The following is a 27,287-nucleotide window of genomic DNA, read 5'->3' as shown; positions in this document are numbered from 1 at the left end:
TTTACATTTACACAAGACACTGATGACTACATAGCAACAGTTTCACCACCCTATACACCTAGACTGACATTCACCTTTTTAAGGTTATCTACATGAAACTGTCTGAAACTTAACACCCACACAATCACAAGCCAAATGGAAACATTTTCCTTCCACTACCATCCTACCATGCAATTCGCCCTAACTCTGGTCCCCAAAAACAAATAAACCAACTGATGTTCCAAACCACACAGTCAAGTTCCCATAAAACTTCTCAATGTCAGTCCGAGTCTAAGTATATGTAATAAAACTTACAGACCTACATGCGTGGATTTCTGACCACTCCCTAGACACCTTCTCTGTAACAGAAACTTGGCTAAATCCAGGGAATACTTCCGCCAGGCTACAGTAAACTATACACTGATAGGAAAAGTAAAAAAAAAAATGAAGGTGAGGTAGTCATTTTGTACCCTAACACACTTCATCTTAGCACATCCCAAAACAGAATTCCCCAGATCAGCAATGCTGAACTAATTATATCTTACCTCAAACTTAACAACCATAAAAATATCTGTTGCATTGCTCTATTCATCACTTAGGCAATAATATCTCTAAAGTCAAACAAATACTCTCCTGGGTAGTTAGTAATATCCTCCAGGAAACAATTATTTTAGGTGATTTTAACATATATTGGAACTCAATTACCATGAACAAATCACAACACTTAATACACATGCATGGCTTCACCCAACTCGTCACTACCCCCACCAAATATAATGAATCTCTCCGTAAACTCATCAATAACAGACTGGATTTTAGCATTTGACCCTAGTAGAATTAAGTCCACTGACACCATTAGCCACATTTAGAGACTGTTTACCAATTTATACATATAGGCACCAGTTATATATCCCAAAAAACTACTGCTATATACAGGATTATGACTGAGTCACCGATCCTAACTGACTTACTACGTGTTTGAGACTTGGATGCCAAGAAATTCACCTCGAGAGTGAAGCTCAAGAGGTGAATCTTGGCATCCATGTTGAGAACACAAAATATAAGGTTTGGCTCGATGACCTGATAATAATATAATTCTTTGTAGTGCATGGAGCTTTATCTGTTTCATGTACTACTTGTTTCAGTAAAAAAACAAAAAAAGTGTAACACAGTCCCTCTCATTTACACTTACCTTCTATGTCTCTGAAATATCCAGATTTTTGCCTCATATGTTTGGTCTGTTCATCAAAAAATCAGTGCTTTTTAGAACATTACTGAGAATTGAATTCATAAAATAATCAAATAAATTTAAGTGTGACACTTTGTATCCTTCAGGGAATGCAGATGAACACACACATCCTGTTATTCTAGGAACTTTCTCAGTTTATAATAAGAAGTCAGGGGCACATTATCAGTTTGGACAGTAGGCAGAAACAAACCTTTTATTCTGCCATTGTCATTTGCTGGTCAGTACTGACAGATTTTACTGCTTAGCTCAAGAACCGACCTTAACAATTTAAGCAGGGGGATGCTTAATGTTTGTTAAGGTTGGCTCTCATGCTACTCTAGCGCTTAATTGATTTGACGTTTTCTGAACATTGGAGCATAATCCCCATGCTCCATGCACTACTACACAGTTTGTAACATCACAAACATAGATAAATAAGCATTCACATCTACCCTAAAATCAAACAACTGGAACACACAGAAATACCTACCATTAGATGATGCAAGACTGAAATTTAATCAGATCTTTCTCAATATACTCAAAGACAAAAAAAGCTAAATCTGGCCCCATGGCTAACAAAATCAACTTAAGAATGAATCCATAAAAGACAAAGCCTGGAAATGCTAATTAAAACAAAAAAAAAACACAACACAGCCACTCAAGTAATCTCACTGAAACTAAAATCACTGCAGACAATAAAAATTACCTAAAATTCTAACAAAAACAGTTATAAAGCTTTTTGTGTCTCCATATATAAACTTCTATACCCTAGAAGAGCCAAGCAACTTACACCCACCCCAACCTTTCTGTAGTAGCTAAAGCCACCAGTTTCACCACTTACTTCATCCAAACTGTTGCCAAACTCCTTAAAACCAACAGCATTATTAACCATCCTATCTGCGCACCAACTTTAAGAATAACCCTTACACTCTAAAATCAATCCCCACATCAACAATCAAAACATTTCTATTCAAATTAAAATCCTCTATCCTAGCCATAAATAACCTCCCAGCTGAGTACCTTAAAATCCCTGTAGATGCAGTAGTCTATCCAATATCCATATTGATCAATAGACGATTCAAGAAAACTTTGTTCCAGGTATCTGGAAAAAAATGACAACCTGCCCTTACACAAACAAGGCCATTCTATAGAGCTATCAAACTACAGGCCAATTACTATCCTTCCTCCCCCCTCTCTAAAATCTTAGAAACATTTGTTTATACTCAATCCCTCTGCTGTGGTACTCCAGGCTCTGACTGGCTGCTGAGTTAAAGGGCTCCATGGAACCTCTGCTGCTCTTTCCACATGCTTAACTAGATTGCTGTGATCCATTTAACTCTGCAGCGGATTAGTTCTGTTACCTTTCAGCTCCAGGGTTAAGCCTTGATTTCTGGAGGATGTGTGGGTGGAATCTACATGGTCTCTCTCTCTCTGCTTGTATTTGTTTCCTTTAAATACTTTATTTTCCTAAACAAACACAAATAAGAAAGAATTAAGTGCCTCACTAGGAATTTTTCCCTAAGTGGTTTCTCCCTCTGTACCTGCCAGCCATCACCCAATTCACAGGGTCTCAAGCCCATTTGGTCTCAACTGCAAGGAGCTCTTCTCGTACCCCATTGAGAGTCAATCATCAGGGATTGGCATCAAGGCAGCCATGGAGGAATTTGTGCCCCTGTCTTTGTACAATCTTCAATTTGTGGCTGAAAGGAAATGTTGTTTTCCCTAATGGCTTCAGAGCCCAGGCTGAGGAACTACATGGTTCTTATTCCCTCGGTGGCAACCACGTAATGTCTGGCAGAAGTTAGGGGCATTTTACAATTAATCTAACCCTTCTTCAAGCCATCTGACATGAGCAACTCATCACTGTGGGGCCTTCCAACAGGCATGTGCATGCTCCCGCATAACTGCCCCATTAAAGTTCTGTCTCACTGCACAACTTGCTAAGTACTCAAATAATTACTCTTTACAAACTCACTCAAGTTACCTCCCAAAGACATGCTGCTTAACTAAATTGCAACTCTAACAATTGCCAACAGATTTGGATTGTGTAGCTTTTTTCTCTGGGTCACTCATGAAGGAAACTTGAGATTTTCCTTTTAACACAATGAAATAAACTGGGAAACAACTGACAAACAATAACTAAAAACATAAAATGTATTACAAAATAACTGAGTTAGCTTATTGTAAATTACAATGAAACTTCAAGAAATAGAAATCACACACACACACACACACACACACACACACACACACACACACACACATACAAAAGCACGTGTGCAAAAACACGAAAAGTGTTTTCCATCAGTCTGCACACTGATTACTGGAAAATAGAGTTGTATTTAAAATATTAACATGAATTACAGTGCTTATATCTGCTAATTGTTAATATAAGAAACAAAAAGCTGGGATGAGAAGACCAAAGGGAAAAAGAAAATATTATTAGGTGGGAAAATTTACAATTAAGACGCAAGACAGATGGTATAACCTCTACAGCCATTAAGAAAAATTAATTATGGAGAAGCTGGCACATGTCATTGAGACCTTGGGTCAATAGCATGGCAGAACAGGAATAGATATGCTTCTTCTTTTCATCTTGGCGCTGGAGAGATTTCACAGTTCATGCCATGATCTATTCCTAGTCAGGACACACAAAACGCATGAAAATTTTTGTGGAATTTGCTTTCCACTCTCCAAACATTCTTTTTTACTCTCACTATCATGCATCTAGCATCTCTAATACAAAGACAATAAAAAAAATTCTCCTGTAGAGTACTTACCTGCAACTCTGTCAGCATGCCTTCATTCCAGATTGAGAGTACTGACTACTGCATAAAATGTACAATGGTATGTGGCAAGAAAGACGAAGAAAGATCTGAAAATGGTGGTAGTTCCAGCAGCCACACCTCATGGCAAGGCATAGAACTTATGTTAGGCAGCACTACCTAAGAACAAGTAAAGTATCTCTTGACTGGTCAGGTTTGCTCTTCAGTCTCTCACAGCTGCTGACCACACAGCTCCATAGGGAGAGGGAGCATGTGACTGTGGTTGACTTATGGCTGTCAGTTCCTCACGTGAGGTCATCTTTCATACTGAAAACATCATGCATTATGACTGGAATGAGGTGTAGTTTCCCGATAGAAAGACTGCAGGCTGGATTGGTGACTAATGGGTGTCTGCATGCCTCTGGAAAGAGCAACCCACACTGTGCCAATATAAGGAATTCCAAAAAATAAATAAATAAATAAATAAATAAAAACAACAAAAAAAGAAAAAACGTATTAGTGTGGGTTCTGTTTTTTGTTGGACAGCCAACAGACTACCTGGTGGACTACTTATGGATTTATGTCAAGATGGGAGAATTTTTTGATTAGTACCATTAACGTATACATAGCATGTATATCACTTTCTCTTTGACTATTAATTTCAGTTCTTAATCCATCTGTATATTTATATCCTATATGTCATGTTATAATGTATGACAATTACAACACATTGCTACTGTATATATTTTTTTACAGGTTATCTATTGTTGCTTGCACTTATGCCATTTTGGCCTGGGTTATGACCAAAAAGGGTCTTTGAAAGATACCTGCATGTCAGATGGTATCAAAGGACATGAGGCAATTAGTATGGACTATCAGGCCCTCATCCATAGCTTCACTGACCCTTTCAAAGAAATCAAGTTTAGGTTTAGTATGCAAAACAAACCAGTTTGGGTGCAGGGTTTGCAGGTCATGTATGTCATTGTTTATCAGCCTGGTCATTATATGCTCAATAACTTTACACACGATACTTGTGAAGCTAACAAGCCTACAGTTTTGGCAGGTCTATCATAGATCTTTGGTAATTCTCTATGCTTCAGGATTATAAATGGAATAGGTTTAAGAGGAGTATGGCTAGCTAGTGCTTGACATTTACTGCAGACAGTTGAATATATTTTCAGGTCCCATGGGGCTACTATTTTTGGTTTGGAATAGTATAGATATAACCTGGTCTAAGGTGACTTGGTGAAGTATGGGATGGCTGGAAGTGATGGGAACATCTGGCTGGACTTTGGTATAAAATTAGCACTAAATTACTTAGTCAGACTAGTGATACTTTTTTCAGCTCTTACCTCCTATGTAAGGCTCTGCCTGCTCCACTCCCCTATCCTACCCCTACTCCCACACACCCCCTAGCTCATTTCCTTTATACCTAGCCTTACCACACCCACACCCAACCCCCATCCCTCAGTCAATCGCGCAACAACCACCACCTCTCCCCCTCCTTTGCTCTCATATTACACACTCTACACTTAGTACCTCCCCACTCACAAAGTTGCTACAGTCCATCCTACCAATATACTATCAGGACCCCTACACATTCCATAGGGTCATCTCTATACACTCCTACCACTTCTAACAAACCAAACATGTACTCCCATCAAATAAGTCTAACACTAGCACTCACCATCACAGCCCATCTAACCTCAAATTACTTCAACAACTTTACAATCCCCAACGTAAGTCACTTCACCTCAACCTTACCTCCAACATTCACTAACTACCCCTTACTCATCTCACCCTCACTCTTTAGCCACACCTCCTATGACCTACACCCCTACAAACTCCTCCATTATCAAAGCAAATCTAGTGTATCCATACAATGTGACTTAGCCTTCTCCAAATACCTACAAACCATAATAAAGTGGCAATATCAACCCTGACCCAAGTCCAATAACAAGTCCAACAAACCACCAAAATCAGCCTAGAACCAATACAACCCTACTTAAGAAAACATTCAATATTCTTATAATAAATCATAACATAAGAAGCATCCTTAACAAAACCACTGCACGCCATGCAACCATAGCATTATACTTACCTGACATCATCTTCCTCACAGAAACATGGCTCAAACTACACATTAAAACTGAAGAAATACTTCCCCCTGGTTATTGCATACTATGAAAAGACCGTACAGCTAAAAGAGGAGGTGGAGTCACTCTCCTATATCAGAAAAACATAATTGTTGAACTATTTAACATAGAAATCCCTGCAATCCCTGCATTTAATAATGCAGAGATCCTACTTGCTAAAACACAAAAACAGCTAAATATGTCCCTCCAGTAGATAACAACAAAACCCTAGAATCTCTTCTCCACTGGGCATCAGAACCCCCGCCCACGAAACCATTATACTAGGTGACTTCAATATTGATTGGACCTCACTTAACTCACCCCACCCCTCAAATAATATTAACTTTTACAGCTTCTCACAGCTTATACAAATCACTACTAGGATAAACAAAACCTCAAAAAAAAAATCGATACTAGACGGCATTTTCACCAATTACCCATCTTCCACTCATAATTTTGGTACACTACTCAACACTCTAAGAAGCGACCACCTCCCAACTTTCTTCATCACAGACCAAACTAAACTCACTAGAACTAGCTCTATTAAACACATCAGATGCACTAAAAACTTCAGGGCTGACAACCTTAATACAGCCCTTAAACACTCTAACTTGTCCCCCCTTTTAACACTTCCTTTAGATGAAGCAGTTGAGTATTTCAACACTATCTTCTTAGGCATTCTCAACCAACTTGCCCCACCAAGACACATCCACACTAAAACCATCTATACCCCATAGCTTATGAAGAGCACTAGGCAACTTACGAAACAAAGGGACAAAGCATGGGACACCTGGTGCAAAAACAAAATTACTCCTAATAGGCAAACATTCTTAGAACTGAGAATCACTGTAAAAAAACAAATCAGACTAGACAAACAAAAATACTATAGTGAAATTCAAACTAAGCACAATATCAGCCAACAAAAGTTATGGGCCACTATAAACAGTATTTTCCAACCAGGTAAATCACCAACTCCTCATCCAAACATAGACACCACCTCTATAAACACAGCCACCCAATTCAATAAGTTCTTTACCAACTCTATACTAAAGCTGTCAACAGACCCACCCTCCTCAACCCCCACTGTACTATATAACTCATGAAATAATGCCAACTCCTTCACCTTTCAACCTGTACCAACTTACACCATCTACAGACACCTAACCAAACTTAAACACACCACCCTAGCAGTAAACAAACTACCTGCCAAATTCCTACAAATAGCCACCAAAGCCATTTCCTACCCAATCTCTAAAATCATTAACAGCTCAGTCTCAGAACAAAAGGTGCCACTTCTCTGGAAAATCTCCAACATTATACCAATACATAAAGGGGGCACCTCCAATGACCTAAAAAACTACCGCCCTATAGCTATACTTTCCCCACTGGCTAAAATACTGGAAAAATGTATCCACACCCAGATCCTAACACATCTCCTCTCCAGCAATCTTCTTGCTGAAACTCAACATGGATTCCACCCCAACCATAGTACTACCACTGCACACATTCATTTAAGTAACCCAGTAAATATGCAACGCAACAATGGCCAACTAGTGTCTGCAGTTTTTCTTGACTTATCAAAGGCATTGATACAGTCTTCCATACAAAACTTCTAACATCACTCTCATAATTAAAACTAACTACCTCTACTCTATTATGGTTTCAAGACTACCTCTCCCAATGCCAACAAGCTGTTCAGTGGAAAAACTCCCTTTCCCCATACTTCCTATAAAACTAGGAGTACCCCAAGGATCAATCCTAGGACTCCTACTCTTCACTATATTTACAAATAATTATCACAAAGCCGCCCCTCTAGCAAACCTGGTTCAATATGCTGATGACTCCACCTTAATCTGCTCTGTCCCCCAACAACTTCACATCAAGACCCAAGAAGCCTTTACATCCATTGAAACCTGGCTAACAAACTCCCAGCTAATATTAAATCCTAAAAAGACCCAACTTATGCTCTTCCATCCTTCCAAAGCAGTAGTACCTACTCCCTCGTTCTTTATTTCTGCATGAGATAATACTACTATCTCCCCTGTCACACAAACCAAATTACTAGGGGTCATTATTGACAATAATATGACATTTGACAAACACATAGCTCATACAATAACCAAAGTCAACAAAAATAGGAACTCTTTACAGATGTAAAAACTTCCTAACCAGCAACAGTAAAGTTACCCTAGCTCATACTCATCTTCTCTCTACCTTACTGTTTGCTTCTCCTGTCCTAATTAATCTAAACAAGAGCAATTTAAACAAGCTATCAGTATGCTACACAAAATAGCAAAATTCGCCACAAACTCCTCCTACCACACCCACCACTGTCAAGCCCTAAAATAGCTTTCCTGGCTGGAACTCCCAAACACCTTAGCTCTAAACCAACTTCTTCTAGCTCACCAAATACTCTACCAACCTGATAAAACTCCTGCCTTAAAAGACCTGATCACCCGCTACTCCAATAACCAAGAACTTAGATGAACTAACAAGGCACTAATTGCAATCACCAAAAGCCATTACAGCTCTGGTGTCTCCCTGTATTCTAGCAACATTGCCAAGACTTGGAACTCCCTACCACTACAAATCAGGGTACAACCTAACAAAACCATCTTCAAAAAACAGCTTATTTCCCATCTAAACAACTCCTGGACATGCAACTGACTCCTGGCTGACATATTCTAACACCTTTCCCCTACCCACTATCCAACCTCCTCTTTAAAACTCCCACAATGCACTATATATTATCTCACGTTACTTATAACTACCTAGCACCTGGCTGACATATTCTAACTCCTTTCCCCAACCTACTATCCAATCTCTTTAAAAGTTCCACAATGCACTATATATTATCACACGTTACTTGTAACTGCCTAGCACCTGGCTGACATATTCTAACTCTTTTCCCCTACCCACTATCCAACCTCCTCTTTAAAACTCACACAGATGCACTATATATTATCACACGTTACTTTTAACTGCCTAGCACCTGGCTGACATATTCTAACTCCTTTCCCCTGCCCACTATCCAACCTCCTCTTTAAAACTCCCACAGATGCACTATATATTATCACACATTACTTGTAACTGCCTAGCACCTGGCTGACATATTCTAACTCCTTTCCCCTACCCACTATCCAACCTCCTCTTTAAAACCCCCACAGATGCACTATATATTATCACGTTACTTACCAACTCACTGCCGCCTACTCCCCACTGCCCCATCTATACCCACTAACTCTCCCCTAGACTAAGCTGAAAAGCTTTCCCTTAAAATATCACTGCACCTCATATGAACTTGTCTATATTCTCCTCCTTTTTCAGTTTTTCCTTTCTTGTCTTATCTTCAGTACATCTTCATGATTATCTCTACTAAACATACTGTATGAACAACAATCATCTGTTACGACCTGCTATACTTTTAATTGTATGTCTAAACCTCTATGCTTATGTAAATATCTTATGGAATCATATATTATTTGCTATATTTTATAACTGTATGTCTAAACCACAATGCTCATGTAAATATCTTATTTATAGTATGTTAGCATTTGTTCTGAAGCTTTTCTCCCCGGGCCTCCACAGCTCTGTCCAGCTGGACCTCCCCGGTAAACAAATGTAAAAATAAAATAAAATAAATAAAAATAAATTTGTCTTTAATGATATTAGCAATAATGCTGGGTTGAGAGTGAGAGATGCCACTGGAAATAAACATAACTAACGAATGTATGTATGCATGAAACAGTGTCAGTAGTACAAAAGGTAACACACTTGCCTTTAGTGTAGAACTCTGTGAGTTCTAGTCCCACACCAGGTAGATTGATTGCTTCAAGTATCTAGGTTTAACTGCTGCTTTGTTTGATTTGTGGTGGAAGTTTGTTCCAGAGGTGAGGTATATATTGGATAGGACTCTATTGCACCAGTTTGTCGTATTTATCTATTTTTGTTCATTTAACTGTTCTGTGAAGGAATAGGAAGCCAAAGAGGATTAGATCTTTCATGGCTCAAAAGGCTTGACACAGAACTCCATGAGTGAGTCTATAAGAGCCTTAGAAAAATGAGAGGGATGTCAGTCTGTCCTAATAACTATCATGTTTGAAGCCATTGATTTTTTTAGTTAGAAATCTTTGATGTCTCTCAAGTTGAGTGATACATTTAGACAATACATCCTAAAAGGTGCATTATATTCAATAATAGGTTTGATGGCATATACATAGAGGGGAATTAGGACTTCTTTACATCTATTACAGAGGGATTTGGAAATTAGATGAGCCTGATAAAGGGCTTTCTGAATTACTGCAAAGGCATGATGGTCAAATGATAAAGAACGATCAACAAAAGTACCTGGATCCCATGCAACAGTGTCTGTTTGGAGGGCTGAAATACCTTTACGGAACTACCCTATATTTATTCATACCTTAGAGTCACAGCTCAAGAACCAACCCTCCTTTTTATAGTAATGAAGAATATAAAAAGCAAGAAAGGATTATGAAGCAGTTTTGGTTATCCTCACTGCATTACATGCACCCAGAGTACATAATACACTACCAAATGCTGTACACAGTCAGCAATTGCAGCTTTCTCAATGCTGTCACCGTCCAGGTTTCAAACTTCAGACATGCAAACATAGATTAAACTATCACTATATGAAAGTAATTAAAACTGCCACTTTTGAGTGCTTGGTTTCTTTTTGTAACAGGCGATACAACTGCCCATGAGTATAAGGTGATACAACTGCCAGGAGTATAAGGTGCTACCTTTTAGCTAAAGCTAATTAATACATTTTACAGCTGTGGGGGAGTGTCTTTTCTGAGAACACCTTCTAACCAGACCAGTTTTAGATTTAACCTTAGATGATTACACTGCTAATAATTTTACAGCTAAAGCATCTCCACACCAGTCACTTTCTTCTGCCTTATACCAGTACCACTGTAAAGGTGTTTTTTTGTAGTTAAGAGGAAGTAAAAGCAATAGCAACAAATGAGTAAGACAAGACTGTTACATAACAGTAAACAGTTTCCAGAAATCTGTGTTGTTTGCAAAAATACTATGACTAACGTGATTATAAAAACACAACAAAACAATTTTTTGTGAGGACATGTCTTCTGCACACCTGAATTTAGTGTAATCAACTCATTCATCACCTTATCTTGGAACAAGATCAGAACTACTTTACTTGATCAGTTTACACTTAGACTCTGTGCTACTGTTCATTTAACAAGCAAAATGCATGTCCACTGCCAAATATCTTTAGAGTTCATTCAAATTGGTATGCAATAATGTAACTATGGCAAGGAAAAGCAAGAGATAACAGAGGGACATGCCTCAAATAAAACTGATGAAGTAGAAATCATTCAGTGATTTGGGAGAAACAACCTTAAAAAAGTGTACAAAGCCTGTACCTCTTTTTTGTTAAACAGAAGTCAAGCAACAAGCTACAATCTCTTGTGAGTTCTACTGTTCAAATATACCCTGTTCCAGTACTGTGACTTGCATTCCCTTCATTCTTGCCCCCTGCTGCCGCTGAACATTTACTAACCATTACTTGTCACACCCTCCCTTGTTGCTACTTAGTTCTCTCATGCCTTCTGTGTTAGAATTGTTACCCTAGTAGCAATTTGCTCTAGTCCACTTGTTTTATGTATGCTTTGATAACTTTTAAGTGTGTGTGTGTGTGTGTGTGTGTGTGTGTGTGTGTGTGTGTGTGTGTGTGTGTGTGGTTCCTTACTGGCAGGAGTATGGGCACTGGTAATTGGAAAATTTTCAATAATAATGGAGTATTTTAATCATGAAAAAAGTAAAGCAAATTAAACTGAAAATACAGTTAAAATATAAATACATTGTAAAAAAATCTAAGTAGACATATACCCACCTATAGCTACTGGGTACAATTCCTCTATGCTTAGATATCAGTAGAAGTCTTAAGTAGTTAGCATTACTAGAGGGGATGTGAACAGCAATATCCCAAAATCCAACGTCCTGTCTTATATACACTTTAGTAAGGGGCAGAAGCCCATACCTGAGCATATATACATATCTCAGTATTTGCCCCTAGGTATTACTAACACAATGGTACATCTCTTACTCTCACTCCCTCTCTCACTCTCCCACCCTTTACCTGTTCAAAAAATTACATGAGTCCTGATGGGTATAGCAGCTCAGAGAATCACAGTGTGAAGGCTCACTCACAAGAGGACAATATAAGATGGATAAAAAATGGAAGGAAAGGCGGTCAAAATAATTAAATACAACATCTGGAAAGGCAAATGTGGAAAAAATGGTAGCACTTTGCCTTAGGTCTATGCTGACACCTCTCCAAGGTTCAAGTACAGTAAATTATACCCTTTTTGTTAACAAACACCTATAGCTACTTTGGGAATGTTAGTACTGGAGGCTCAACAACAGGCTCAACAACAGGAGTGCCATGGCATACACCTACTGCAGGCTTTAAGACCAAAATTTAAAAGTTTCTTTTTTATGTCAAACTTTGGCTCAACTTACAAACTTCTGCAACTATTAAGCCAGGAAAGGTTAGAAGACAGGCTACTTTGCAGCAGTATTAACTATTCTGTCTGACATCTGGAATGAATCTTCTGAATTCCTTCCTTCTCTTTCCATCACTTATTTTTTTCCGTATAACTAAACTTTATTTGTAATCCATAATGATAATGAAGCAGCCTGAACTATCCGGTTATCTACGTACATGTAAACAGAAAAGAAAGACCGGTTTCTAAAAAGCAGACTATGGTAATAACTAGTCTGTCACAGAAAAATTCACATGGAAAAAAGTAAACGAAACTCTGCATAAAATAAACATACAATACATATTGTCAAAACTTACAGGATAAGTCAATAATTGTGGAAAATGGTAAAATAAATACTTAAAATTAATCAGTTTCTCTAAACTTCAAATGAAAACATCTGCTGCTGATATGGTATCTGGGCATACCATAAAGCATCCATCATTCTGCCTTTCAGATAATATTTAAAAAAATCAAGAAAATAATTTTTGAACTGAAATTCCTTCACTGGGAAATTACATTTTCTAGCAATTTCCACTGGACATTTTTGCAGAGTAAATGATCTGAACAGAGAATGAAACATTTTTTTTTTTTTTTTGCAAATATGATCTTAAATGGGAAGATTACAATCTGTTTTCAAGAACATCCCTACCACATTGCTTGTGCTTAATAGTCACTCAGAAAGATTACAATAAGTGCACATGTAGTCTACACTTTGTGGTAACTTTTATGAATCCCTGTCGATATTTAAAGCTGCAAGAACATCAGTAGGAAAGCTACAATTAGGTGGAAGAAGGTGTGAATTATGCTTGTCACTTCATTTAGAATGGAGTACACGTAGTGTAGGCATTCATGAATCTGGCCCTACGTATAAGGCATTCTGCAGCATAACACGATGTGGATTACTAAAAGGAGAAATAAACTAAAAAGAAACATTACAGTGTCTCTAATATACAACCAGATATCCTACTTGCTATGTTTCATATTATAGGTTCATATAGGTTCATACTAGGCTATCTGCCCTAGGGCATTTATAAGCCTAGACAGAGTGTGTTTGGCTTTCGCCACCCATTTTAAATTAATTTTGCTATGCCCTTTTTTGAGGTTAGTATACTGTGCCTCTGTCTAACATTGACACAGAAGTGATACCCGGGGTAAACCTACGATCTCCCATCCACTCATCAAGATTCCTCTTGAAGAGAGTCAGTGAAGGACTCTGCCTAACCTGGACTGGGATTTTATTCCAGAGTGAAGGGAGCCTCTGGGTTATGAATCTGTCCCTCCAGCATGTCCTATTTATTTCAGTGCTGAGGTTCAAGTCTCTCGAGCGCGTAGCTCGATGGGATTTGGATTTTCTGAGATGTAGCATGTCCATTAATTCCAGGTTGGAAATGGCTTTATACGTCAGGCACAGATCGCCTCTGAGCAGGCGGTATGCCACTGAGTAGAGCTGGAGTTTCTTTAACCGGACAGCATATGGCATCTGTTTGAGCCCTTTGATCATCTTGGTGAGGTACTTTTGGGGTCTTTCCAGTTGCTGCAGGTGTCTGGTATGGTACATCCCAAAAGGGGCATTGTACTCAATTATGGGCCTGATGAGGGATGACTAAAGAGGCACGATGACCTCCCCTGATCTAGATGTGAATCCCTTCATGATTAGGTGGGCTATATAAAATGTTTTTCTAACCACTTTGGCCACGTGGTTGTCAAATGAAAGATTGCTATCAACTTGGGTCCCCAGGTCCCTAATGACTTCTTCTGTACTTAATGGATTACCACCTATGTGCCAAAGGGGATTAATATACACTTTTTGGCATTTAGTTTGAGGCCATGGCTCTGGCACCAGTTGTCTGTTTCTATGAGGCCCTTTTGGAGGATGCCTGTGTCAGCTGGAGTGTCGATTATGGCGCCCAGTTTGCAGTCATCTGCAAACTTGGTCAGCCACAGTCCTTCCATGTTGGCCTGTACCTCTGAGAAATATATACCGAACAAGAGAGGCCCCAGGACTGAGCCTTGTGGGATGCCACTTGTAACTGGTTTGGAGTCTGACATGGCTCCAACAATTCTAACCATGTGGGTTCTGTCCTTGAGTCAGTTTGCAACCCATCTAGTGACATAGGGGTTTATATTTAAGCTGGTGAGCTTATCTATAATGCCCGAGTGGGGTACTGTATCGAAGGCTTTTGCGAGGTCCAGGTAGGCTGTGTGGACCACCTTCCTCTCGTCAATGGCCTTGCTGACTGTTTCAAAGAAATCAACCAGGTTTAAGAGGAAGGATCTGCCCTTAACAAAGCCAAACTGGGTAGGATCCAGTGTCTGTAGGTCCCCAATATCTTTATTTATGAGGTCCATGATGATCCTTTCCAAAGCTTTGCAGACCAAGCTAGTCAGGCTTATGGGGCGATAGTTTCCAGGATATGTTGAGGCACCACCTTTGTGGACAGGGACCACTGTTGCTGTACGCCACTCTTTGGGTACATATCCTGTAGTAAGGCTGAGATTGAACAGTAGTTTTATGTTTGGGTTTAGCTCTTCTTGGAGTCATGTAGGACACAGCCTGGGACACCGTCTGGTCCCACTGATGCTGTGTTTTTTGCTTTGGAGAGGGCAGCTCTTACATGAGCATCTGAGATGTCAGGGGGGCAGCACTCTGCTGGGATAGATATTTGCCCTTTTGGTGGGGGAGTTTGCGCTGAACCTGTCAGCTAGGATGTTGGCAATGTCTGTGGGTTCGGTGTACTTTTTGTCATTTTGGACTAATTCTGAGCATATCTGGGAATTCCCACCCAGGTTCCTAACATAACTAAAGAAAGCCTTGTGATTATCCTTACTGTCCTGTGCAATTTTTCTCTCGAAGCTGGTCTTAGACGATTTTATGAGTGCCCGTAGTTTTTTGCTAATACTAATCAGAGATGCCTTCCCTTTTTGGGATTTTGCTCTATCATGTAGTAGCTTCCTCCTCCTTCTATTGTATAGTTTGTTTATGGCTGGGGTCCACCAGACAGGACGTCTGCCTTTGGAGGCTTGGGACTTGGTTTTATTTGGGATTGCATGATCCATGCATTCCTGAAGGTGTTCATAGAATGCATTTATAAAGGATTCTGCAGTCTGGGCCGTATTTTCCACAGGCCCGGGGGCTTTGAAGGATTCCACCTCGGTTTTGAGGAGTGTGAAATTTGCATTAGAGAAGTTTTTCACTGTGATTTTCAGGGCATGGGGTGGAGTCGGGATGTGAATATCCAGTGAGATTAGTTTATGGTCTGATCTTACCAATGAGGGATACACTTCTGGTCTGGAGCATAGAGTCCCCATGTTGGTGATGATCAGGTCCAATATGTGTTCCCCTCTTGTGGGAGTGGTAACAAGTTGTTCCATAGCATTTGAGTTTATAAATTCTAGGAACCTTTGGGCTAGGGTATTGGAGCTAGAGTAATGCTCCCAGTCTATGTTTGGGTAGTTGAAGTCACCCAATATAATGGTGTTTGGAGAGACCTTCATATTTTCCAGTGTTCTCAGGAAGGCTGAGTGGGGTTCCTGGGTTTGGGAGGGTGGTCTGTAGCAGGCTATAAACTGGAAGGCAGTTTTACCCACTGTTAGTTGCACATGGATAGTCTCTGATGCTTCGTGCTGTGCCACCAACCTGGAGGTGTGGGTATCTTTGACGAATATTGATACTCCCCCTCCTTTTGTGGTTCGGTCCAAGTTTTGGGGCCGAAAAGCATGGTATGAGGTATAACCTGGTAGTGCTGGGGTGCTCTGGGAGCCTTGAATCAGGTTTCTGTTAATGCATAGATATCGATGTTCTCCATGCTAAGGAGAGTTTTGAGTGTGTGCATCTTGAGGTTTAAACTTCTGGCGTTGAGTAGCATTACTCTTAGTTTCTTATCCCTTGTGATACCTATGGAGGTGGGTTTGTCTTTTGAGCCTTGCCTAAAAAAGGCACTATGGGGGTAGCAAGAGCCTTTGCCAATATCTGAAAGCCCAGGGGTGACAGGTGCAAGCCGCCCCTAGTGAAGCATCGTGGCTTGTCGAGCATGTCATCCCAGGCTGACAGGCATTGGATCCCCTTTGAATGACACCAATACTTAAGCTAATTGTTGAAATTGATCATCTTGTCTTCATATTGTGGCATCATTCTTGGTGAGGGTAAGATGCTACTCAAGGTCAGGGTCATACCGGCCTGGGCTACATGCTCACAGAGCTCCTCTATGTCTCTTTTCATGTAGTCCAGGGAGGTACGTCTCAGGTCATTCACACCAGCATGGACAATGACTGAGTCATATTTGTACTTGCCTTGGAGTGACCTGAGTGCTTGTGTTATGTGGTGGATCCTAGCGCCCAACAGGCAGCTCACCGTGACCTTCTCCTTGTTCAGCCTGGTGAGCGGGACGTCAGTGTGCCTGATGATAGAGTCACCTATTACAAGTGTATCAGGTGTGTTGTTTAGCCTTAAGAGCTGTGACTGTTTGGCACACTGGCTTTGTGAGCTATGTGTTGCATGTGTTTTGTTTTGGGGTAGCGTTTGCTTGGGTGTCTGCTTTGGAGGTCTCTGCTGCTTAGGCAGATTTTTATTTAGAGCCTCCGAGTATGTTTTTGTGTGTTTATGTGTTTGGTTTGCTGTCGTGGTAGGTCTATGTGAGACTGGAATTGTAGTGAGTGTGGTTTCCTTCTCCTCCTGACTGGTTTCGCCATTACTGAGTTGAGAGAGCTTAGCCTCCAGTATGGCTATATGGTTGCATCTCTCACATGTGTTGGAATTTGTTGGGAGGAGGAGAGGGTTGTCTGTGTACATGAGGCAGTTGTAACATTGCCTCAAGATTCCCAGATTCACCAGCTGGACCAGAGAGGAGATTGACAACTGACCTTTGGACATGCTAGAATAGTATTGGGAATTCCTTTATAATTGAAAAAAAAGGGCTAATGAGGAACATTATTCAAGGGGAGTTTGTGAGGGTGTAGTGCTTTTAATTTTTTAGTGCTGACTTATATAATTGCTTTAGTGAGCAAGTGCCAGGTAACTTAAATGCAATGTGTTACAGGTAACTTAAATGCAAAAACGACAAACAGTAACTTTCTTTCAAGTGAAACAAGGAAATAAGTACAGTAAGCAATGCAGATATCACTAGGGATCCACAAAAGCGATGAAAAGCCGCGGTTTAGGTGGAATTAGCGTTTCAGGGAAATAACAAGCAAACAAACAACAAGCATACAAGCAAAGCTACATTCAGCAGGCCTGGATCTAGTCTATGCTACAGCAAACAAGGTGTACCAATTTCAGTAAGAAACAGTTCAAATATGCAGGCACTATAAGCTTTTAACCAGAAATTCCCAGCTCAGAAGGGCAGAATCCAGCCTCTCCTCCCACAAGAGTGCAGACCACAAACCTTTCTAATGTAAAATAACTGGCCTGAAGCCCAAGTGCTTAAACCAGAATTAATACACTTTTAGAATAACAGACACTGAGCCCTCAATCAGCAGTTCCCAACTTAGAAGGATGTAAGCTACCTGTTCTGCCACCACAGTGCAGACCACAAACCTACTTAATGTAAAACAACTGGTCGGAAGCCCAAGTGCTTAAACTAAAAGGCTTAGAATGAGATACACCAAGTAGTAATAAATACAACTGAGTACTTTTAAGATGACGCAAAAGCAAAATACAGTAGGAAGAAACACAAATACAGTAAAAGCAGATATTTTTTTTTTTTCAGAAAAGTAGCAAAAACAGCAGTAAAAACAATTCACATGCAGTGCAAGCTGGCACACTTGAGTATGTAGCAATATTAGTCCACACACAGTATGAAAAAATGTAATTAAATTAAAAAGGACTAAAAGCAAGTGCAGAAAGGGTTTATTAGGTAGAATGCGGTAAAGAGATGGGACTGGGGGAGAGTCCTAGATCAAATCTACAGTGGGGTGGGCACTGCAAAAGCCACCAAATTTAAACTACAACCAAGAACAGGGAGGGGGGAGTGAGGAAACCAGTTTCAACAGAGATGTGAGGAATCAGAGTGCAAATTATAAAACCAAAAAAATATATACTGATCTCTGTATATTTGCAGAACAGTAAGACAACAAATATTTAAGCAACAATTTAGCTCTATAATACAGAATAATACAGAAAAATATACTCAGCTCTATATATTTGCAGATAGTCTTGTAAGGCTGTCTCTCAACATACAGGTTCCACTTTAAAATGTTAAAAGAGGTAAAAGCAAAATAAGGTAATAAAGTAGGAAGAAACACAAATACAGTAAGGCAGATGAAGTGCAAAATGTTTTTTTTTTTTTGAGATGGAGGAAACAGAGCAGATTAAGATACTATAGGGGAATGCCCTTCCCAAGTGCTCTCTTTGTACACTGCAGAGCAGATGGGACTGGTAAGAGTATCCAAAATCAAAATATGATCTCAATGTACTCAGTTGAGTGAGCGAATGAGATGGGTCCAGGAGGAGTGTGCAAAAAGAGATTTACAGCAGGGGCGGGCAATTCCAAAGCCACCCAAGATTAACACCACAACAAGAAACAGGGAGGGGGGGTGGGGAACTACTGCAGAGATTCAGAGACACACACAGTATTTACTGAATGCAAGACACACAATATTTACTCACTCAAATCTTAAATAAGTGCAGAAAATATACTTAAATCAGCTTATGTCCAGCTGTGTATGCAGACAAGTCTCAGTAGCCAGAAACTCGATTTAAAATGATGATGTACATGACTAAAGTTTAAGGTTTATTATTGTAACTGTGTAGATATTTTCATTACAGGCATTCAACAGCAATACCGGTGAGCAGACATTTCCACTTATTTTCTTCAGTCACTACACCAAAACTTCTCTGTTGTCTTGATTATTAGGAGAATAATTATGCAGGTTACATGAATTACATGTCTTCAGTCTGCCCTATTTGTTTCAGTCTGCATAAGTGTGTATATGACTTAATGAATCAGTATAAGTTTATTAATCATCAAACCCATTAAAGGAAATTATGGAATCTATGCTGAAATGTAAAAAATGGCTGCAAATAATCAGAAGTGGAAAAGTATGATCTGAGTATCAGGCCTACTTTCCTTGTCTAATCACACCAAAACCATGCCTGCTTAATACCTTGTATGATAAGGCCACCATCTTTTATAACAGTATCACATGCTTTTTAAGTAGTGAGGTATCAGTTATGTTATGCATTCCAGAAGAACTACTGACCTCTACTGGCAATTTTAAACACATTTTATATTTCAGCGTATATTTTGAAACAAACTCTCCTTCCAAATATGCTATCCTGTAAGAAACATGTCATTAGTACCAGCAGAGGGTAGATGCACATTTTTATCATAATGCATATTGTATGATATTATATCCAGAAGTTTGCACGTTAGTTAGGTAAGAAAATATGCCTTCTCTGTGTGCATACACACATACCTCTTAACCTCTTAGAGCAAGAAATCTGGACAAAGACATAAATAATGGGGGGACAAGAGCCCAAAAATAGGGACAACTGTTACATATTGCTCTTACACTTAGAAAGCTGATAACACAAAAGGTTTTGCATTAGCATGAATTTTCTGAAGGGTATGAAGTCTGAAACTCAAACATTTTTCATTATTTTTTTACTATAATTCTCAATTATTTCCAATGATTTGCCAGAAAAGTGCAATTTTATGAGAAACAAACCAAAAATGTAAGGTAAAAATCTGGACATTTTGTGAAAATCTGGATAGTTGAGAGGTGTGACTGACACACACACACACACACACACACACACACACACACACACACACACACACACACACACACACACACACACAAACATATAAACACACAAACACTCCTGCAGGAACATGCTCATCTATCACATGTCTTCTAAATAGGATTATTTATGGCCATAGTTCCACAACCTGAAAAAAGGGCCAACTATTGTTCAGTAGCTGATGGAAATCTGGCCTTTACCCCAAGGCAAAAATAACAGAGTTTTTAATTCAAATCCCATGCAACTACGCAGGCACCAGACATTCAGTAAAAAGTCAGTATAAAGTCACAACATTCTGTTACCTCAGAAGCAGCAGCATTAATCTAGAATCAACAAAAAATGCTTAGATAAAAGCAAGTAGAAGCTCCTGTACAGTTATAGCCTCAGTTCTTGACCATGATCCCTCTCCACTGAGGCATACGCTCGATAATAGGAGACAGAGAAGAATGAATTAGTTTCCCAGTGAGACAGGTAGTTGGTTAAAACACAAACAGGGATCTAAACAACCCCCCGCCCCCGTGAAACATAAAACCTTTTCTGCATCCACCTACACATAAGTTCTCTTAAATAACATGCAGTGACCGATTGCCATGTGATGCTGGGGCATTAATGGCACAGATCATTAACACTTAAGTACACCACCACTGGATGCTTTGTAACAGAATATATGAAAAAATAGTAGCACACCTTCGAGCTGCCGCTGTGGCTGCAGCATCCATCGCAAAATGTCTCATGGCACTCTCCTCCAGATACTTCTGCTCCCATTTCATCATGTCTGCCTCCAGAGCCAGGATTCGTTCCTCCTTCTCCCTCAGAAGCTCCATCAGAGCTGGGGCATTGTACCCAGGCACAGTAGCTGGTTGCTGGCCTCCAAGACGCTGTAGACAAAATACATTGTGCATGTGAATATGTAACATCTGTAGTCCAGAAATACACAACACAGACAGTTATAAATGTTAATTGCTTATGCTTTACATTGCATTTAAATGTCATTATCTTAAGTCTTGTACATTGCTGTTGTAACTGATAAATATCTTGGATGCATTTATTCAGCTGACTTTTTCTTATGCTCTTGGGTAGAAACAGTCATGCTATCTACTGAGCCCCAGACTCATGACATCGGTGCCATTTCCAAATTCCTTATTGTTCCAACCAATCACCCAAATGAGCTGCACAACATGGGATGACCCCCCCCCCCCATTGTGCCTCTCCAGGAGCAGCGACTTCATCTTCAAAAGAATGTGGGTGGTCATAAAGTGATATATGCCCTGTTCTGCATCATGGTGAATGGCTTCCTGAAGCAAGAAGCAGTGATGTTGTGCCACAGCATGTCTGAGATGAATTAGAGTCCAACCTGTCCACAGTGAGACCACTTGCCCATAATTTTCACACATACAGAGCATGCATGCCAAGGCATGACCCTTACACCACCTTCTATTCTTCCTGTAACAAAACAATGGACATTTTGTTGTTCTCATCCTCCAATGGCATGCGCTAAATGACTGAGTACAACCCTGTCCTCCACCTTCCTCCCCCAGGAGGAAAACTGCCAAAGTAGCTCAGTCCTACACACCTCCCATCTCTCTAGCATTCTAGCCAACATCTGGGGCTCATTACTAAATCTTAGTCACCACCTTTGTGCTAGTGGGCTATTCAGATCTCACCTGATAACAATCCATACTTTAAATGCTATGTTATCCAGCAGTGAACTTCTTGTTTGGTCTAGTGCCACATCTACAAACACAGCTTTATTTACTCTTTGTTAACTGGGTGAGTGGGTTAGTCCTGGTGCACATTCTTCAGACACAGCCCTGGCCATATGTCATGGACTGTATTTTATTTTATATATTTATCCATCTATCTATGTATCTATCTATCTATCTATCTATCTATCTATCTATCTATCTATCTATCTATCTGCCTGTATGCTTTACAGACTTTAAAGACTCTGTTACATAGCAAAGCATAAAATATATTAGTTAAAATGAGAAAACCCAGGTGTCTGTTTTTTAACCACTTTTACTGAATTATCACTTTTGATATAGGCAAACATACATTTATATAAAAGTAATCAAACCATATTAATAACTTCATATTTAAAAACATTATATATCTCATACATTGTTACATATAGTATAATCTATTCAGTTCCTGCCTTCTTTTAAAACTCATTCCTTCTCCAAAACATGTTTGTGCATGTATTGTTACCACAATTTCCATTTTTTTGTCTATGTAATATCCTCCTATCCTTTGCTAAAGATCCTACTTCCAGTACTTTTATCTCTGTTACAATATTCACTACATCAAGTATAACTGGTTTAGATTTTGATTTCCATTTTCTAATAACTGCTTTTTTGGTAGCCACCAGTATTAAACTTAACAAGGCCTTACTATGTGTAGGCAATTAAGATCCTGTATCCCAGCTCAAAAATAATTTCCTTAGTTCTACTCATTTGCTTGCCCAGTATTCATGACAGAGTATTCCTATATACTCCCAAAACATATGCTCACAGTTATCTCTTTCTTCCCCATCACACCTCCAACATTTGCCATCTACCTGGGAAAAATATTTTGGCGTCTGCTTGGGGTATAAAAGTATCTATGCAAACATTTCCAGGCAAAAATCCTAAATCTTTCAGATTCTGTTGCATATCTGGGAGCCAGACATATGTCCTCCCATTGTTTATTTGTGAATTGAATATCTAATCTCTTTCCAGTCTTTTCTGACCTCTTCTTATTGATTGCTATAGTTATCTTGCAGCATTGTATATGCTCCAGTGATTACCCCTTTCTTAACAGCATCTTCTGCTTAAATTAGATTAAATTAAAAACTCAACCAGTGCAGGTCTTCCATTTAGGATTCACCTATCCCTTTCTCTTTGTCTGTACTCTGATATCAGTCCATGATAGGGAGGACAATCACTAACCTGCAATCCAAATGTCTTCTTGGCTTCTTCCCATTCTATTACCTTTCCTTCCCTAATTATTTGTTCCCAGTACCTTGTTCTGCCTTTTAGTCTCTATTATCAGTTTGCCTCCATGGAAAAGTAAGAGAAAAAAAATATATTCCAGTGTTGCAGTCTGAAAGATAAGCCGAATCATTTATTACTAAAGGAAAACATTTCATTATATTCTGTGTTCTCATATTTACTTATTTCCACTTAAAATATGTTATTAGATTAAGCTAAGGGTTTTAATCCAAACATTCACCTGTGCAATAGTAAGAGAAAACATATCAGCTCTACATATGTTATGATCTGTGTGCTTTTACACTCCATCTCCCACCTGAGCAACCAAATATCACAGCTTAATAAGTTAAATATGTTTTTATCTAGCTTATGCTCTTTTTTTGCACTGTTAACACCTTTCTTTTTTCTTTTTTCTACATTTCTTGATAACAAAAAAGAAGGAAAGAAAGAGAAGAGGAAGTAAAAATGCATCTGTTTGCTTTAATAACTTTACCATATACAAGAACAACTAAAATACTTTACTACAAAATATGCAACTTATATTGTGAAAAGTTTCATATAAATACTGTTAAGAAAATAAATTATTTTACTTAGTTACCTTTTCCTTCCTCCTCCCCTCAGAGTGCTTCCAAAGATTAATGAGATGAAGTGATGCAAATGCCTTTCATTTCCTCACAAGTTTAACAAAATCAACAAAAGTAAACTCTTTTCCCTTTTTATTAGACAGCTTTTTTTCACAAATGTGACTGATGCTTTGCAGTCTCTGATTTATTCTCTATTTTCCATGTTGCTGGTCTTCCTGCTCAGCCTCATCTCCCAACTTCAGATTCTGGTTTAATTCCATGGTGCTCCCAACTGTTCTGGTCAACTCCTCTGCTTTTCTCTATCTCCCAAGCCTTTTTGGAACAGCAGAAAAGGTTTCACTGGCAAAGTCTCTCCATATACTTTATTATGAGAAAAATGAGAAGCTGGGTCCCTTTCTGCTTGATGGCTCATTTTTTTTGTTGGACAAACTTTTGCATTTCCCACTTAGTCTGTTCTGCATCACAAAATGACTTTGATCTTCCAGGAAAAAAATATTCTGAAGACAGCTGGACACAACAGCTTGAATATCACACCTGCCTCTCGACATTTCCTGATTGCTGGAATAAATTGTTTCTCTTCTGCTTGGTGTACAGTGAATAATCATTTTCCCTTTTGCCACAGTTCTGCCAAGATCAACTCTTTCTGCTGGTAGGTTTGCATCTTTACTAATAAAGGTCTTGGCTGCTTTTGTATGGCCTTATTTGGAACATACACATGGTGTGCCCTTTCAATTAACAGTTCCTGCTGTGGGATCCCAGTCCAGTTGCTTATTTGTACCTTCATAAAACCAATACATTCTGTTCCTTCTAGTTTCTCTGATATAGCAGAAAACCTCTGATTTTCCCTACGTGCCCTGTCCTCTAAATCTACCATTTTTTTTAAACATCTCTTCTTGAGCAGTCTCATACTCTGTCAGCTTTTTCTTCACAATGATCTCTGATTTTTGGAATTTTATCATCTCATCTGAATATCTATTTAAAGTTTCTTCCATTTTTCCAGCCTTTTGCTATTTGAGTTGATATACTCCTTCAATGTTTCATTTAATTTAATCAGCTCTGAGCACATCTGACTTATTTTTCCTCTAGATTACTGGAAGCAATGTCTTGCACCAAAAATGGAGCTTGAACTCCTTTTTTTTAGGGAGGAAAAACTATGTTCATATAACACAGCACATTATACAAAAGAAATTTACACAGGTAAATTAAAGATTAGCATAATTTTTAACAGTACAACATAAGAACATTACAAACAGTAGCACACCGAAATAGTTCACATTATGTAAAAACAAACTGAATAAAAGAATGCATTCACAGTGGTACAATCACACTAGTATAACATGTTGACACTGACACAATCACAATATCAATTTTACATGGAACATATACAAGCACCTGTAGTGGAACAGCTGTAAATATGGACATGTATGAGTAAAGATATATATGCATGAGTAAATACATACATATCTGTATTAAAGTGGAAGTTAGACAAGATATTCAGATTGCATTAAAGTGGTACAACCTTTAGGGGGAAGAGTAGGAAGTAGGAAGTTATAGGCATAACAATACTGGTTGTGGACAGTAGTGTCAACAAGTGTTAGTCTATGAGTAATGAGTATAGCAGTTGTTACAAAAGACAGACTATATACATTTTACTTACAAATAGGTCTTCACTGTTTACTACTAAGATCCAAATATTCTCGGGCTGAGAGAGATGTAGGACAGTGGTGGTCAGGAAGAGGGTTGTTTATTTTAAGACTTAGCGCTGTGAGGAGTAACAGCATAGCTGCCAGGAGTCCTTGAGTTGGTCAGTTACTTGATCTTTTAAAAGTGGACAGGAACAAATAGTGTAGTAGCCAACGAAGATATTGCTGATGCTGAAGCTGTAGATGCACAACCGTTGCCATAGTGAAAGAATAAGTAACAATAACAACAACAACAATGCCCAAACTAATAGAACACAATCACTTCAACAGGAAGGTGTCCATAATGACCGTAACAATAATACAAACAATTCTCAGGGTTTTCAGAGGGGCCACAATGGGTGCTACAACAATTCCAACATGAACAGGAATCAAGGGCAGAGGAGAAATCACTGAAATCAATGAAGGAGATGATAGTCAATCTACAACAGGAGCCACAGGGGCCACAGATTCTCATAAGTTCTAAAGGGGATTTCAAGATATACAACTATATGGTCCTAACTATAGAACAAGAAATGGCTGACTTTTTTTCAAAGGGACTATCCTTTGTTCCTGATAGAAGGACTGATATTGTGAAAATCATAGCGGACTTAAAACTTTTTGTGAGTAAGTTAAATCTTACAGCACTTATGGGATCAAATTCTTCGCTAACCAACATCTTAAGGGTTTCCAGTTTATTTAACCCTCCATTACATGCATCTTTGAGCACGTTTGAAAAAAATATGTGAAATGGACTTTAGAGCTATGTCTAGTAAAAATACAAACAACAAAATGAATGTTACCAAGAATGAAGTTGAATTTCTAGACCTATTAAATGCATGTGGTGTTAAGAGTTATGAAACCCGACAAGGGTGGCAGGTTGGTGTTTATGGATTAGAGTGAGTACAACATATGTATGAAAAAGTATTTGTCCATGAATGTATATACACAAGTAAGTGTTAATGAAGTGAATGGGGCCTACAATAAAATTAGAGGTATCTTGGATGATTTATTCCTTGAAGGTATTATTGACATAGATATTTATCATTATTTATCTATGTCAGCACCTACAATTCCTGACCTTTTTGGCTCCCCTAAAATTCATAAAAGCTATACTGACCCTCCATTCAGACCTGTCGTGGATGGTAGAGGTTCAATAACATATGCTTGCGCTACACTTATTGATCATACACTTAAGCCATTTTTACAACAGGAATTACAAATTTGTAGAGATTCCTGGAAATTTCTAGAGAATATTGATAAGTTGAAATATGAGGATAGTGGTATATTTCTCACAATCGATGTGAAAGATTTATATACGGTCATCCCACAAGATCTAGGAATAGAATGGACTAGGGAATTTATGACTTTAAGAAAAGTCGATGATAAAACCATCTACCTGTTGGAAGTATTGTTAGAAATTGTGTTGGTAAACAATGTTATGATCTTTGATGGGCTTATTTATCTGCAGAGAATGGGAGTCGCGATGGGGTCACCTTGCGGCGGAAGCTTTGCAAATTGTATCATGGCCCACTGGGAAAAATCATTATTGTTTAAAAATCGTTCATTCCAAGAGAATGTCAAATGGTACACCAGATACCAAGATGACATGTTCCTAATTTGGAAGGGATGTAAGGAACACGTAGAGCCCTTTATAGCAGAGATTACTAAGATGACCAA

At 38.9% G+C, this 27,287-nt stretch overlaps 1 protein-coding gene across 2 annotated transcripts in view; it reads right to left on the bottom strand.

Moving 5' to 3' along the window:
- AMOTL1 (angiomotin like 1) overlaps positions 1-27,287 on the bottom strand; it is a 703,914-nt gene that overhangs the window by 84,844 nt on the left and 591,783 nt on the right. For both annotated transcript variants that reach the window (XM_044071263.1, XM_044071264.1), the window contains exon 9: positions 21,063-21,253. In XM_044071263.1, coding sequence (XP_043927198.1) covers positions 21,063-21,253 — 191 coding nt within the window. The remainder of the gene's footprint in view (positions 1-21,062; positions 21,254-27,287) is intronic.

The sequence above is a fragment of the Protopterus annectens genome, chromosome 5.part0 (genome assembly GCF_019279795.1).
Source record: "Protopterus annectens isolate FY-2018-M chromosome 5.part0, PAN1.0, whole genome shotgun sequence".
NCBI classification, from domain to species: Eukaryota; Metazoa; Chordata; order Ceratodontiformes; family Protopteridae; genus Protopterus; species Protopterus annectens.
The sequence above is the reverse complement of the archived record's forward strand: the minus strand, read 5'-3'. Positions and strand labels throughout refer to the sequence as shown.